The sequence below is a fragment of the Scaptodrosophila lebanonensis genome, unplaced genomic scaffold, assembly GCF_003285725.1.
Source record: "Scaptodrosophila lebanonensis strain 11010-0011.00,11010-0021.00 unplaced genomic scaffold, SlebRS2 tig00000142-arrow-arrow-pilon, whole genome shotgun sequence".
Taxonomy (NCBI): Eukaryota; Metazoa; Arthropoda; class Insecta; order Diptera; family Drosophilidae; genus Scaptodrosophila; species Scaptodrosophila lebanonensis.
This window is the reverse complement of record NW_022060589.1, coordinates 1141566-1156564: the sequence shown is the minus strand read 5'-3', so window position 1 is coordinate 1156564 and position 14999 is coordinate 1141566. Positions and strand designations below refer to the sequence as shown.

Below are 14999 nucleotides of genomic sequence, written 5' to 3'. Positions count from 1 at the left end.
TAGTTTATTTTTTATGTACTCGTATGTATACATATGTATGTATATATATATATATATTTTATTTATTTAACAGACATATTGTTTTTTGTATTTTTCTTCTTTTTTTTGCACAGAGTTTAACACAAAGACATATAATAATACAATAATATTCATAAGTAAGTATATCATTTAGCATACTGAAGAATGTCTCTTGCATAATAATTAATAATTGATATAAAGCGTGCATATATATGTATATAAACATATATATGCAGTATGTTTAATAGTTTGTATATGTATGTATATATATAAATATATATAGTCTGTTTAGGAAATACTCGTAGAACATAAACGAATTGTTTATTCGTTAACTTTTAGTTCGGGTGGAAAAAACACAAACAAAGATTTATATAATAATTAATGAACCTTTAACAAAATAATTACACACAACACACGCACACAGACACAACAAGTGAAAGCTGCCTGCATCGAATATACAATACATATTTAATTTCGTTTTCTTTGTAAGAATAGTAGTTGTTGTTGCTGTTGTTGTTATTATTATTTTTAATACAGGGAGTGCACAATATTATCCTTCTCAACAAGTAGACGAACTTTCATGCAGCCATCGGAGCCACAGGAGAACAGACGCCCAAAGGGATCCACGGTCACCTGGCTGACACCCTGGCCGGTGTGCTTGAAGAAGCCATTCTTTGCATGCTCGTGCGGGAAAGTGTTGATGAGCATGAACTGATTCATGTCCCAGATCTGCAAGAAGAACCACAAAGGATTTTTTAAAGACACACTGTAACTTGAAGGACCAAACAAAAGGACGCACCTTAATGTCACCCTCAATGGAACCTGTGACAAAGAACTCCTCATGCGGGTCCAAAGCAATGCATTTGATGGTGCTATCGTGTGCCTGCAAGAGGAACAGAAGAGTAAGCGAACATTATATCAATCATACTACATCATATACTGCATTATACGCACTTGATAGCGATGTCGCAACGTACGCTGCCTGACATCGAAGACGCAAACATCGCCACGCTTGCCGCACGATATCAACACCTGATGCTGAGGTGCAAACACCAAGCAGGACGATCCCTGATCATGACAGGTAAAGGCTGCAATATCATTATCAATCATTAATTTCAATCAATCAATACATTTGAGAAATGATAGAGTCTTACCCGACACACAGGCTTTCTTGTGCGGCATCAAGGTATCCCAAATGTTAATGTTCTTGTTTTCGGAACTTTGACCACCTATCCGAGTATAAAGGGTCTAGAATATGCCTGAATAGAGGAATTGTTGGTGCACACTTACCGCTGGCCAGCAAACTGCAGGCGCCCAAAAATACGAAATCAGACAACGTTTTATTGTGGCACTGATAGGTCTGAAAAGAGGCAAATCGTTAACTTGAAATAAACTGATAAATAAAATGGCATTTACAATAAAGGAGCGATTGTTTTGAGATGCGATGCCCGCCTGCCACAAGCTTAGGTTGCCATCACCATCGCCGATGCCGAACTTGTTGCCCTGCTCGGAGAAGCGACAGCGAGTGACTTTTGCAAAGGTGCCGGAGGTGCGAGGACAACAGACTGGTTGCTGGTGACCCCATTCCCATATTTGGACCGAACCATCCTGCCCTCCAGTCAAATAGAGTGGCATTAGAGGGTGTGCGCTCATGCGCTTCACATTATCCACCTTGTGACGTAGCACCTGCTTAGAAGAGAGAAGCGAACAAAGGGTGGAAGGCAATGAGAGCGGTCAGCATTAAAGTGGCTGCTCTAAAACTTGCCATGGATGTGCCGCGTCCAGATTGTGAAGCGCTCTGTGTGCTGGAGCTGGGATCAGTCGAGGTGTTGCCGGTACCGAACTGATTTCTACAAAAAATATGGGCAGAATTAAATAAATTGAAGCACTGCGCAATATAACATTTCAGCTTACTGCTCTTGCGTTTGGATGATGAGGAATGTGGAACTGTTTGTATCCTCTTCTTTGGACAGATTCAGCATATTGTAATCGCATTCGTCCTCATACCAATTGGGCGATTCCAACAGCAGCGATATATCGAACTCCTGTATCTCGCGCGGATTGGCAAAGGCAATCATGGAAGAGGTATTACTCTTTAGGCAGAAGGACAATATGGATTCGTGATCCTTGTGGATGATGCGTATTTGGTCGCAGTTTTCGTTCGTTGAGTGCGAATGACCTAAAACCGAAAAGTGAGTTATTGGTTAATATAATAATTAGTTAGTGTCCTCTCCAGGACGCATTTCTGTGGACCCACCCTCATCGGTTTCATTGTCGTGTTGATGGTGATGGGAGCTGCGTGTACTTGGCTCCGGATTCTTGCCGAATATGCTCTTAATGAATACATCCTGCGCTGGCTCCTGACGCACCAAATAGTTCCACAGCCGACGTATGGGTCCGGCTGAGGAGCTGGATATAAATGGCGTATTTTCCTTGTTCAGTAGCGAACGATACTTGTGTATGGCCAGTCCATTGATACCGCTCTCCGCATAACAGCCGGGTATATAATTCCGCGAAGGCGGACCACGTGCTATCAAATCGTTGAGTGCATATTCTTGCCAGCGATTTAATGTGCGCAACACTTCGTGCGACAGCGGACTGATCACAGGCAAATCTGAAGAGTAATAAATTCGGCAATTAATTGGGGAAATTCATGGGGAAGAAGTAAAAGTACAGCTACCCTGCAGCTCGATTCCGGCCACTTTCACAAACTCCTGGATTTTGTGGGTGCTGATCTTGATTAGCGCCAGACGTAGTATGCTCCAGCTATAGGATGTGGGATTTGTGTGCTCTGTATTGTCTTTGGATTTGAGTTGAGTGCGACTCAAATTGACGTCATCATCATCCTCCTCTTCGTCTTCGTTGTCCGACTTATGTGAATCGTCCGTATCGTAGTCATCGTAATCTATAACGAAATAGGGTCTAAGTATGGGCATCAACATTTGTCTAAATGGAAGTTACCGGAGCTGATCGGCTTGGTCAGAAAATATGACAACATAGATGTTCCTGGCGGCATAAATTGCTCACGATACGTAGGTTTGTCTTCCTTCATATTGGCCGAGGTGGTGCTGTTGTTAAAGCTGCCTAGAATTTTCATATTCAGACGCATACGTTGCTTTGTAATGGAGGTGACGGTACTCCAAACGCCACTCTCATCCGTATTTTCATCAGTATTCGATGCAGCTGCCATGGAGTTCGACTGCATCTGACTTTGGTTGTGATTGGTTTGGAATTGGGGCGGGGCCGCTGGCTTGATTAGCAGCTTCTTCATACCGCCGCCAAAAAGCGTGGACCAGGTCTCATTTGAAAAGTTCTGACCACTCAAACGATAGAGCAGTCGACTGTCGCAGGTCGAGAGCGAGTAAATGAACAGCGCCATGTAGGTGGACACAAATGACTCGAGTAGCAGGACATTTAGCTTAGGCACATCCTCATCCTTTTCACGAGCGAGCAGCGCGCGCAAATTTGTCACACCCGGCCATTTTGATGGGGTGGTGCAGATCTCCGCCGGCTCATCAGTAGAGTACTTGCGACGTCGATTAAATGCATTTCGACTGCCTACCAGATAGGAGCACTCAAAGGACGAGTTTATCTTCGCAATATTCTCAATTCCAGGACTTTGATATCCATTAAATGAGGCATTATTTACGACAAAACTCTCAGAATCGCACAACGATTGGTAGATGCACGATGAGAGAGCCACTGCAAGATCGCGCAACACGAATATTTCGTTCAACGCACTCGTCTCGATGCCCGGGAAGGGCAATACCTTTATAATACTTTGTAGCATGTCCACTGTTTGTGATTGCAAATACTTGATGGGATCGGCAATCACCGTCTTGTTGCCGGCCACACACGCGCTCAACAGCGGCAGTGTGGTGGGGAATGGTAGAGGGCTGAGCAGCTGCTGCTGCGTCTTCTCCTGCTGCAGCTCCTGCAGCAATAATACTAATTCCATACGCACCGAAGCCAGTCCGCCACCACTCGCCCCATGCAGCGAACAGTAGCTGAGCAGTGTGCGCAACAGTGTTTCGTTGGCTGAAATATTGCGAAGTATATATACAAGTATTAATAAAGAAGGTGTCTAATCAATTTCCAGCTCTATTGTTAGGTCGATTTGTCTACTCCATTGGAAAGTTTGATATTCTTTACGATTAGCGTACAAGGAACGTATTTTTATATATGAGACATTTTTATATCCTGATGGGTATAAAGAGTATAATAGAAAATCTAAACGCCACAGAAGGCACATGCTAAACTATACCAGCTAGGAACGCCAAACTTTGTAAACTGTCTCATTGAATCTGATAATTTATAGAAATCGGTGCATGATAAGATGCCATTGGTGTGTTCGGTACAACAATATTTATTAGAGTTGAAGGACTGAAGGACTGTGGTTAAAAGAAGGCGCATGCAAGGATTGGTGGAGTGACACGCTTCTAACATATTACTCGTTTTTCTCTGCTTAGGTTAGGTTAGGCTGGGGTGATTGCGCTCACCCTCCCACTTAGTAGACCTAATGCCCATTGTGATGCCATATAGTCTTGAAGTTAGTCTATCCTTAGCCACTCGGTGGTATTAAAAAATCTAATTAGGCTCACGAACTCTATGTTGGTTGCTTCAGAGAGATCGTTTAGATAGGGATTCCCTAGGATAAGTAGTCTACGCCTGCTCAGTGCTGGGCAGTAGCAGAGAAGCTGCACTACGCTTTCTTCCTCCTCCTCATCTTTGCTTACAGTATCTTGAAAAGTTCATCAGAGCCAAAGGGCTTTTGTCGATGGGTGCTCCTAAATTTCAAGCAAATGATTGCCCGTTTTTCCGGAAAAACTATTCATATTGCGTTTGTATCTACTAATGAACATGGGGCGGTCAGAGTTTTCGGAGAATCGAATTGTAACAATTGCCATATAGGGATCATCCCAGTGTTCGAACACTCAAAGCACAATGAATGGGTCATTCGTTAACGACTTCTTTGAATCCCCTTTACTCGAAAGCCCAAAAACAAATAAAATATTTTGAAAATCTTATATGAAAGGTACCACGTTTTAAGTTAAAATTTAGTGTAAGGTTCGGCTCGGCTCAGATTAGTTCAGCTCGCACTCACCTTTTAGCCAGCGCTTGCGCTTAGCAGCGCGCATCACCTTCGCTTCAAAGTCCTGCTTGTCCTGCATGAGTATCTCGTGCAGTGTCGGTCGCTCTGTAGCGGGGCAGATGCTGGCATTCATATCCTTGTCTTTAGCATCGCCCGATTGCTCATCGCTGCCGTCGCCAGTCTGCTCCGAGCTGCAGTAATTGCACAACTGCTTAAGTGCCTCCACTTCACGCTCGAGCCACATGTAGAGCTGATAGCGGAGCTGGCCGCCATCTACTTCGAAACCGGTTGCCAGTGTCGACAGCTCTTCCATGAGGATCTTTAGGCAGGCGACAAACTTCAGCTGTTGCGCCATAATGTCCATTTTGATTTCCCCACCGCTGGTTTTGATGTTGGATTTGGGTGCTGGTGTTGCTTGCGGCTGTGGCGTTATTAGACCGTCTTCCTTTTCATCCTCCGCTTCTTCTTCTTCATCGTCATCCCATTTGATTTCGAACGTAGAGTTTGCATCCGACTTGCTCACCGGAGCACCCCAATCGAAAGCCTCCGCAGTGGCTGGTGCTGTCTCGTTACTGGTGGTGCCCCATTGATCCATAATGCCCGAAACAATGAGCTCTTCCTTATCATTGCCAGCTGTCTGACTAGCTGCACTACTACCCGCATCATCGGTTATTTTCATGGGCAACTTGTTGAGCACCTCCAGCGCCAGCGCCGGGCACCCAGACTTAAAGTGTCCATGCGCCGTCGTGAAGTACAATTGCCGCTCAATGGGCGTTATCGAATCCTCCAGCTGCAGCTGCTTATCATTGTTCTGCCCAGAGCCTCCAGTAGCCCCGCCGCGTGCATCGCCAGCATAGCTGAATCCGGAGAGCACAACGTGCGCCATTCGCTTCTCCTGTGCCGAGAGCGCAATGTTCTGCCGAATGAGCAACGGATGGGTGCGTAGATAAATGTAGAAATTAAAGACATTCGGATTAGTGGCATGAGTCTCTGGACGCAGCAGATCCTCCTCACGGTAGCTGCTATGTAAACTGCCCACACCATTCAACAGCAAGGTATTCAAACTCTCCTGATACTTCTTGATGGTCCAGTAGGTCATGGAGCGGAGGAAGGGATCAGGATGCGCTCGTGTAATGTCACAGCGTCCAGTCTCCACATCTGTGCCCAGAATATGTTCATGCAATAGTCTATGATAATAGCTGCCTTCCGCATCGCCCTCATAGAGCCGCGCTATAATCAGCGCTAGCTGGAAATCCTCGAGCTTATTCATGCACACCTCAATAGCATCATTGAGAGAGTTGGCCAGCAAGAAGAATGCCACAGCATGCTCGAATCGCTGTTTTCCAAGGAGCACGAATGCGTTCTTCAGAGCCGCCTTGCGCCATCGATCCTCTCCGAAATTATTTCCAAAGAATGTGGTCATCTTTTCATCGCGCTTGGAACGGAACAGACCCCAGACTAGTGATTTCTTCTTCATGGCCAAATAATAGATGGCTGCATCAAGTGGATCCTGCTTCAGTTGATACGCACATTTGGCCAATTTCTCGACGCACTTGCGCAACGTATTGATGTTCTTCAGCCAATATCCCACGCCCAGATCGCGCAGTGTGCCCCACTTGAGATCACCTTTGGTATAGCTGGGTATCAAGTTAAGCAGCTCCTCCTCGCTTTCCGAGTGATAGGCCCACACAATGTTGGCCGTCCCAACACCCTGACGTTGGAATTGCGCTCGCTGCTGCAGGGGCAAGCAGCGCAACAAATAGGTGAAGTGTTTCATGGCCAACAGGAAGCGCAGACCACAGTCATCGAGTGAATCGGTTAGAGCGTTGTTCGCACCCTGATCTTTAGGTACCCCTCCAGCATTTTTGCCAATGTCTGCGGCAAATTTATCCGAGAAATCGGTGTTGCATGTGGCTACAGTGTCCGCCAGAGCGAGCAAATGCATCTGATCCAGAGAGGAAAGTCCGGGTAGATGAGTATGCGTTAAAAGTCGTGACAATAGCTGACCCTGACGTATTCCAAAATGAGAAATGCTCTGCTTCTCTGGCAAAGATAGCCGACGATCCTGACGCTTCTGATCCCCATCGCCCAACAGCTCATCCAGATTATCCTCCGAGTTGTGCAAATCGAAGAGCTCCTCATAATCCTTGCCATCTTCGGGCATGGAACCGCATTGTCCAGGCGTCTCGCGATCTGCATTGAGCAGCACCCACAGCGGCAATGGCGGTATGGAATTAATCTCAGCATAGTCTAGCATGAGTTCCTCGGGTATTTGGGTTGTGGAGCCCCGATGCTCAGCCTGGATATTCGTATCTGCAGTATAGCTAATGCTTAGCGTGCGTGAACGTGACCAGCTGCGTTGACGGGCAGAGCCATCCTCATCCTGTCCAGAACCGCTGCCTCCCACAGTGCTTGGACCGCTCATACAACGCACCAGATGCGCCAGAATGGCCTTTACCCAACGAATCTTTCCACAATTAAGCAACTCCATCAGTTGTTTGGGATGGTATTGAGGTAGGACGGGACAGGCAATGCGTGAGGCCTGAAACAGGCCAAAGTCCGTCATGTAATCATCATTGCCGGCATCTCCGGCACTGGAGGCTGGCATGGCGCCCATGCTGCTATTTCCAAGACGTCGCTTCTTGTCATGAGACAACAGCTGAAGATTAGCTGTGCTCACCTTGCTGATCAATGGCATAGAGGCAACCGTTTTCAGACGCAATTGTGTCGACTCATTGGCCAGTGAGCGCAAGTCCTCATCTCTGAGATTACGCGTGTCGGGCACATCTTCGGCACTGCCCAAGAAATGCTGATTATAATGTGGCTTCCATTGCGAGTAGACATGCATTTCGGAGTCCATGGCAACCACCAGTATGCCATCGCGTACCCAGGATATTTGCATGGGCAAGGGCGGCAATCCATCTGCGGTTTGTAAATCGATCTGTCGCAGCTTCATCCAACGAATTTCATCCACAAAATTGGGCTGGGCCAAGGAGCTAGCTTTGCGTAGGATCGGACGATTGACCGAACGCGACTCCTTCATGGCCTTTATGTTTGCCTGTGCAACATCCGAGCTTACGGGTGTGTAGAGCAGGATCTTGCTGCCGACGGCCACCGTCAATATATGAGAACCATCTTCCTTGGACACCCAATCCAGTTGCACCAAATGTTTTTGAGTCAACGGACAGGTGTTGCCATTCTCGGCAATGCTCTTGCGCAAGGACTGCAAAGTACTGAAGCTGGGCACTGTCAGCAAGCCGGAGGCAGCTGCCTGCTTGACAGCCAGCTCCGGTGTAGTCTCTCCGCTGCGGGGCGAACGGCTATCGTCGTGGGCAAAAGTGTGCAGCACCTGATTAACGCGCTGCTTTTTAGCCAGCAGTCGACTGTCGTGCAGATAGCTGAGATCGATGCCATGACCGATATTAATACGGGGCAAATGGACATTCTTAAGGTGTATGGTGTCCTCCAGAACCCATTCACTTCCGCCCGAGCTCTCACACTCATAAATGGCCACACAGAGGTTGACGTAGCGTGAATCCGGGTCACCCTTATTGGGACGCGTGAAGCTCTTTCCATACTTATAAGCACAGGCAATGCGTCCGGAATAAGCAGCACTGATGTTTAATGGCTGTCCGGGTATTTCAATGGCTGACTCTTGGATACGACTAAACATCTTCCATTCGGACCAGCGATAGGCATCGCCTTCCGCTTCACCATCATTCACGGGCTCACACTTCCAGAACCGTGAAATCGAGTCCGAACAAGCAGTTACAATAATGTAGGGTGCAAAACAAGCTGGATAAATGGAGGAGGAGCTCAGATGGCCCGCCGCTGGTGAGGCGTGTATCACGTCGACACCCTCGGGCAGTGGCAGCTCCTGTGTGCACACCTTTTTAGTTGTTATGGAAATATGCGGCGCCTCCACATGCGCACCAAAGTGCTCAGCACCTGTCAGCGTCTCAGCTCCTTGGGACATGCGACGTGCCCCACCACCGCCTTCATTCTCATCCGGCTCCTGTGTCAAATTACTGTCGGGAACATACATTGCAGTTTCGGAGAGGAACGAAGATTGCTGTTTTGAGGAGATGACAATGCACCACATGTGAATTGTGCTGCCTCGCAGGGTCTTTTCGATGTTCACAATATAGAAGGGCTCCTCAAAATCTGCGTTGCGCTGTAAGTCCACAATGGCATCCATATCCGATTCGAGCAAGGCATTCATCTTAGGCTCCTCCAGATCGTGAGCGTCAGACGTTGATGCACGTTGGCCACCCGTTATGAGCTGGGCTTGGAACACATGCAAAAACTGCGTGTTTTGCCAATCATGCTTGGCCTCCGATATAGCATCTAACTGGAGAATGCAGCCTGGTCGCGCAGTCGACTGCTGAGATACCACCTTCAGCTTGTCGTGCAGGGCCGAACGGTGCGCTTTCATCGTTGACGATGCATTCGAGATCATCGAAGACAGCGAATGCGATTTGTGCAAAGTGTTTAGGTTTTCGGATGATGAGATCTCGGCTAGCAAAGTGCGTGCATCAATCACAGCCTGATAGACGCGCAAATTCTCCCCATCGCTGGCAACAAAACAAGCCGAGGGTGAATTGCTGTAGCTACCCAAGGTGGTGCTTGGCAACAGTGTTGGTATCCAGGCCACGTTGCTGAAGGCCGAAATCTCGGGCGAATTAATTCGTGCCAGCTCGCTAACGCCACCAGAATGACAGAGTGGCCCCACCGAGTCTACACGCCACAGAATCAGCTCGGAGCAAAAGCCGGTAGGCGTGAAAATATCTTTTTCACCATTGCTGGAATTGGATCCACCGGCATTACCAGCTAGTGGTTGCTCAAATGGTGACATCGGTGATTTGGTCTCCGAATCGGGCAAATTGTGATGCGATGTGGAGACAAGAAGGGGCAACACCGGATGGCAGGTGATGTCGTTCACACGGAAACGATGTCCAGAGGCCCGACTCACGTGACCAATGCTCAGAACTTGAGTGAACTTTGTCTTGAAGGCAAAGGTCAGTTGCCATAGATTCAGAGTGCCATTGGAGTGCTTGGTCACCATCGACACTGATGGTGAGACATTTAATGGTAGTGCGCCGGAAGCATCCTGTGTGGTCGTATTCTCGCCACTGCTTGCTGCGACACTGTGATCAGCTCCAGCATCTGTATCACCTGCGCCATCATCTTGATCGGCATCCTCATCGCGTTTTTCATATGTTGTACTGGAGTGCTGATCACTCTTAATGGAACCATCGTCCGTTCCGCTCTTATGAAACTCATCCTTGCTCTTCACATTATTTGCAATGTCGCGAAAGGCCAATGGATGCGAGCCCGTATTGAAGAGGCTGACCGTAGTGGACATGGACATGGCGTCGCCAAGCGGAAAGGCCGAAGGTATGCGTGTGGAAAAGGAAACCTGCGCCTGCCGAAACGATCCAGGATAGTAATCATCCAGCCACTCGATGACCCAGATCAAATAGCTGCCATCTACTGGATGTATGGCGAAGAGTAAGTCTGGACTCTGATGCCAATCGCGCAGTAGACATTCAATCTTATTATCCAGCGAATCGACCAGTTGTGGCAACGGATTATGGTTGTCGTTGTTCAGCGAATTTTGCGACGTTGTATTGGACATTGAGTTCAGATGCATTCCAGCACCTGTGCCAGCCGTATGCTGAGAATATTTACTGTACTCTTCACCACTGTCATCGACTGATACGGACTTAGAGGCGGCACGAATAAACTTCTTATGTGCCGCCTCATCGGGTATGTCTACGCCGCCCCCACCAGCAGTGGAGGCGTTGCCGGCACTGCCATGTCCACCGCCATTTTCCTCGTCGATTACCTTTTTGGTTAACTCTTGCAATATGGCCTCTGCCTGCAGTGTGAAGTGCATCTCCTTATTGTTCAGCCAGTGCAAGATAAAGACATTCTGATTGGCCGGATCCGAAGTTTGCATGGACGGCACGAGCGGTATATCCGTTTCGGCATTAATGCTGGCGGCCAAATGAAAATGCATGCCAGGTGTCACCCCAGACCCGTGAAAGCCATACGAATGAAAGTCGTGGACACTGCACGAGGATGGCAATGATGGTATGGGACCCTGATAGTTACTAAAACTGGCCGGTGGGCTGCCTACTGTTCCCAAGCCGGAGCCAATGCCTGTGCCAACCCCGCCACCGGTGCCGCCACCACTACTCTGGCTTGTGGCATTAGCGCCCGCTTTCATGTGCCGGCGAAGATGAAAGCAAGTCTTCATATGCTTTAGTCTCTGCATGAAGCGATGTTTATGCCGATGCGTTCGGAACTTGGGATTCTGTGAGGCCAACGGATCAAATTGCGTCATATTGACCAGCCCATCATCGGGCAGCACTGTTTCAATCCAAATACGGCAAATATTGTCCAGACACGAGGTCACCAACATATTGGCCACCGAGCCCTTGGGCATATATTTGCTAGTCTTGCGCCAGACAATATTAGAGACGGCACGCGGATGTGCAATGTAAACGTATGTGAAGTTTAATTCACCCCCAAGGCCCCCACCATCCTCACTGGCGTTGAAGGAGCTGTTGTTGTTGCTGGTGCTTTTGGCGTTGCCTTTGGCTGGAAAGAGCACTTGTTTGTTCTCATACCAGATCTTGACCAGTCTGTCGTTGCGACCACAGGTGGCAAAAAGTGTGCCATCGGGACTAAATGCCATGTGGTAAATGGGTATGGCCGTTTGGCAGGACCAAATGTTCTCCCATGTGGAGACATCATCCGACCCGGCGTTAGGTGTTTGTTTGGTTTCCTTGCTCTCGCCTATCTCGAATTTGACAGCTGCAAATAAATTTTAATTATTTAGTTAGGCGCAATTTCTTTCCAAGCACAAATTTATTTACCTGTATGCTCCTCCTCATGCGGATGCGCTGGGGATTTGCTTTTCCATAACTGTATGTTGGTGCCGCCTGTTAGTAGGCGTGTACCCTCCAAATTCCAAGATAACGTCACCACATTCGAGTGGCTGGTAAACGATCCAGTCTGAACCCACCTGCGAGGCAAGCAATGCAATCAATTGGAAAATTTTTATTGAAAAGTTGAATTTCAATATACAAGTATGGTTGATGTTTTTATTCTCTAGAATGCATTTAAATTCTCTTGATTCTATGGTCTCATCTTTATTTACCTGTAGTCCAGAAAGTGGGTGTTATGCTTGCTGGACTCAATTACCGGCGTAGGCTCGAAAATGCAAATTTTATTCTCATAGGCAGCAGCTATTTTACCGGTATCGGTGCTGCAGTCCAGGGCCGAAATCTTAACGTAGCCATGATTCGCGCCAGGTATGATCTGGACACGGTCGAAGGTGCTTGCAAGTATGACAACATTGCAGCCAGCCGCGTATGCCTGCAATTATAATAGTAGAGTGCGTATGTTATCATATCAGAATTAAAGCAACCCCGTTGATGATTAACTCAAAATGATAATACAGAGCTTATCATTAAATGGCAATGCTCGACATAGTTACATATATTAACCGAATTCTTTTCTATAATTTATTTTCTGTGCTTTTTGATATCACGTTTATGAATTGTGTTTGTACATACATATGTATTATGTAAATATGTATGTAGGAAGGAATGTTGAGTAGTTGAAACAGGTGTAACGGTAAATTGCCTACACATACAGCAATTAAAGCTGCTCGCTATGAAACTCACCAGCAACAATTCTAATTGTGTATGGATAATTTAAAATTGGACAGCTGCAAATTTCTCTTTTACGAGTTTATTCATTATAACAATTTGTTGTTATAATTAAGTGTCATTATACTCAATATATGTGTACATTTTAAAAAGAACATGAATCGATACCATTGAAGCCGTCGATTTTCGTTGTTACTATCGATAGAAATCCTTTCCAGGTACACTCACTCAATTTCCTCACTCCTCCAGCAATTTATTTAGTAATGCAAATGCGGATCCACAAATAGTTTGTGGTGCCGTAATTATAATTAAATAAATGAATAATGGGTGGCAATGTCAACATTGGCAAGGGCTTATTACAAAAAGCATTCCGCCTGCCCAGCTGTTGAATGTTTAATGAGACTGACACCACTTGTTACAATGGCAAATAGAGAAATGTGCAGTTATGCACATACTTCTATATATGTATGTGTGTATGTACATTTATATATATACATACATTTATATCTAAATGTGTGTGTTTGCAAATATATACCAGCATACCTATGTATGTATGTACATATATATTGAAAGTAATTCGCAAGTACAACAAATTAATGCGGCTGCTTTTCTTCTCTGAACTGGGGGAGTGCCGCCCATGTTTTAAAAATAATTAATATTTCATGTGTGTGACAGATCGTAAAATCCAAAAGCTCTCATCATTAATGCATGCACACGACTTTTTGCGTGTTTTTATAGCGCTATTTCTCCATTTAATAGTCAGACTTTCTTTTTTTGGTCACATTGCAAATTGAAGGGTAAAAAGGGTTTCTGTACTTATGTATGTATGTATTTAGTTACATATGTACGTATGTATGTATATATGCATGCACATACATACATATGTATGTACGAGTGCAAATGTAGGGCACAACAGACCAGCTGACCAATCGAATTGTGTGGATATGCATGTATGTATGTACACATGAACATATCTTATAATGTGTAGGTACACGTGTGTATACATCTATATACATATATACCCACATATGTATGTACATACATATGTATGTATGTAAATGCAATGATATGCATATGCTTCTGAGCATAACGTGAGAGGTTTGTTTATTGTCAACACTTGACCTTTAAATGTAATTAATAGCTGAAAAAAACACATGCACACGCATACATACATATGTATACGTATATATAAAAATGTGTGTGTGTTCTTTAATTGAAACGGTTTGAAAACGGCAAGTGGCCCCTTTCTTTTTATCGTGCTACAACATCTTAACAGTTCCACGCAATTATCAACATTTTTGTCGCCCAATTCATTGCCTATAAATACACCCATACGCACAAACAGCAGTGTGTATCCACACACACATGCATACAAAACATATACATGTACATAGCCAGACAGAACGTTTGTTGTTGTTATCGAATTTACACACAAAATTCTCTATCTCATCATTTGCATTTGATTTAATTGACCACGAGTGTGGCGAATATGTATATAGATATATACGAATTGTGTGTATGCAAACATACACACAAGTCACATATGCCATAGGCAGATCATATTTTATTTATGGTGTACATGTACAAATTTATATACATACATGTACAAGTATGTAAATAAAAACATTAAGACATGATGAGTGTTTGTTTGTTGCTGTTTTTAGTGATTCTGGTAACGATTGGTTTCTCGACCACAGGCTTGAGTGAGATGAGTGTGAGTTTTTGCGATGCGCCAGCTTGTCTGCCAGATATTCCAATTGGAATTTGCAAGTGGTACGCAAATGTGTTTGTGTGTGGGTTGAACAATATGATGCATGCGTGATAAAAAAAACGCACTGAAAAACTAACTGGCTACGGCTACTCATATTCTTACTGTAAAAGGTATGCCTTCCACGGAGCCAATTGCGAAGCACCGGTCACCTGCATTGCAGGCACCACTTAGGATTTGATGACAATTCATTATTTTTTACAATTGAATATCACATCACAGCGCACAAAGTAGTATTCTTGGTTCTTTGGTTTGGTTTCTAACACGATATTTTCTTCCTTTAACAAACGACAACAAAGTGATGAGTGACATTACATAAAAATGTAGGCCATATAGTTATCGATTGCAATGCAATCGACTATCAGTCCTTTGCTGTCATCAATCCGTTGGATCATTCGATTATTTGTGCTGTTTTGCAGTACTGCACATGTTCATTACC

At 45.5% G+C, this 14999-nt stretch overlaps 1 protein-coding gene across 2 annotated transcripts; it reads right to left on the bottom strand.

Moving 5' to 3' along the window:
• Positions 1-314: 314 nt before the first annotated feature.
• Positions 315-14824, bottom strand: LOC115629384 (dmX-like protein 2). 2 transcript variants are annotated; one of them, XM_030525837.1, is made up of 15 exons: positions 14666-14824; positions 12279-12496; positions 11995-12143; positions 5123-11932; positions 2980-4056; positions 2699-2923; positions 2276-2632; positions 1933-2197; positions 1784-1868; positions 1435-1707; positions 1309-1378; positions 1173-1247; positions 973-1106; positions 818-901; positions 315-747 (listed from the first exon to the last, which is right to left on the bottom strand). In XM_030525837.1, the coding sequence occupies exons 1-15, from the start codon at positions 14750-14752 to the stop codon at positions 547-549; spliced, it is 10110 nt and encodes a 3369-aa protein (XP_030381697.1). In that variant the 5' UTR covers positions 14753-14824; the 3' UTR covers positions 315-546. The 2 variants fall into 2 exon arrangements, with proteins under 2 accessions (XP_030381697.1, XP_030381698.1); XM_030525838.1 differs by having other exon boundaries at positions 1435-1704; positions 14666-14823.
• Positions 14825-14999: the final 175 nt, after the last annotated feature.

Coding starts and splice junctions, on each gene's coding strand:
- LOC115629384 (XM_030525837.1), bottom strand. CDS start 14,752: ATGAATTGTCATCAAATCCTAAGTGGTGCCTGCAATGCAGGTGACCGG. Junction 2,198..2,275: donor CGACAATGAAACCGATGAGG/GTGGGTCCACAG, acceptor TTTCGGTTTTAG/GTCATTCGCACTCAACGAAC. Junction 1,248..1,308: donor CTGCAGTTTGCTGGCCAGCG/GTAAGTGTGCAC, acceptor ATACTCGGATAG/GTGGTCAAAGTTCCGAAAAC.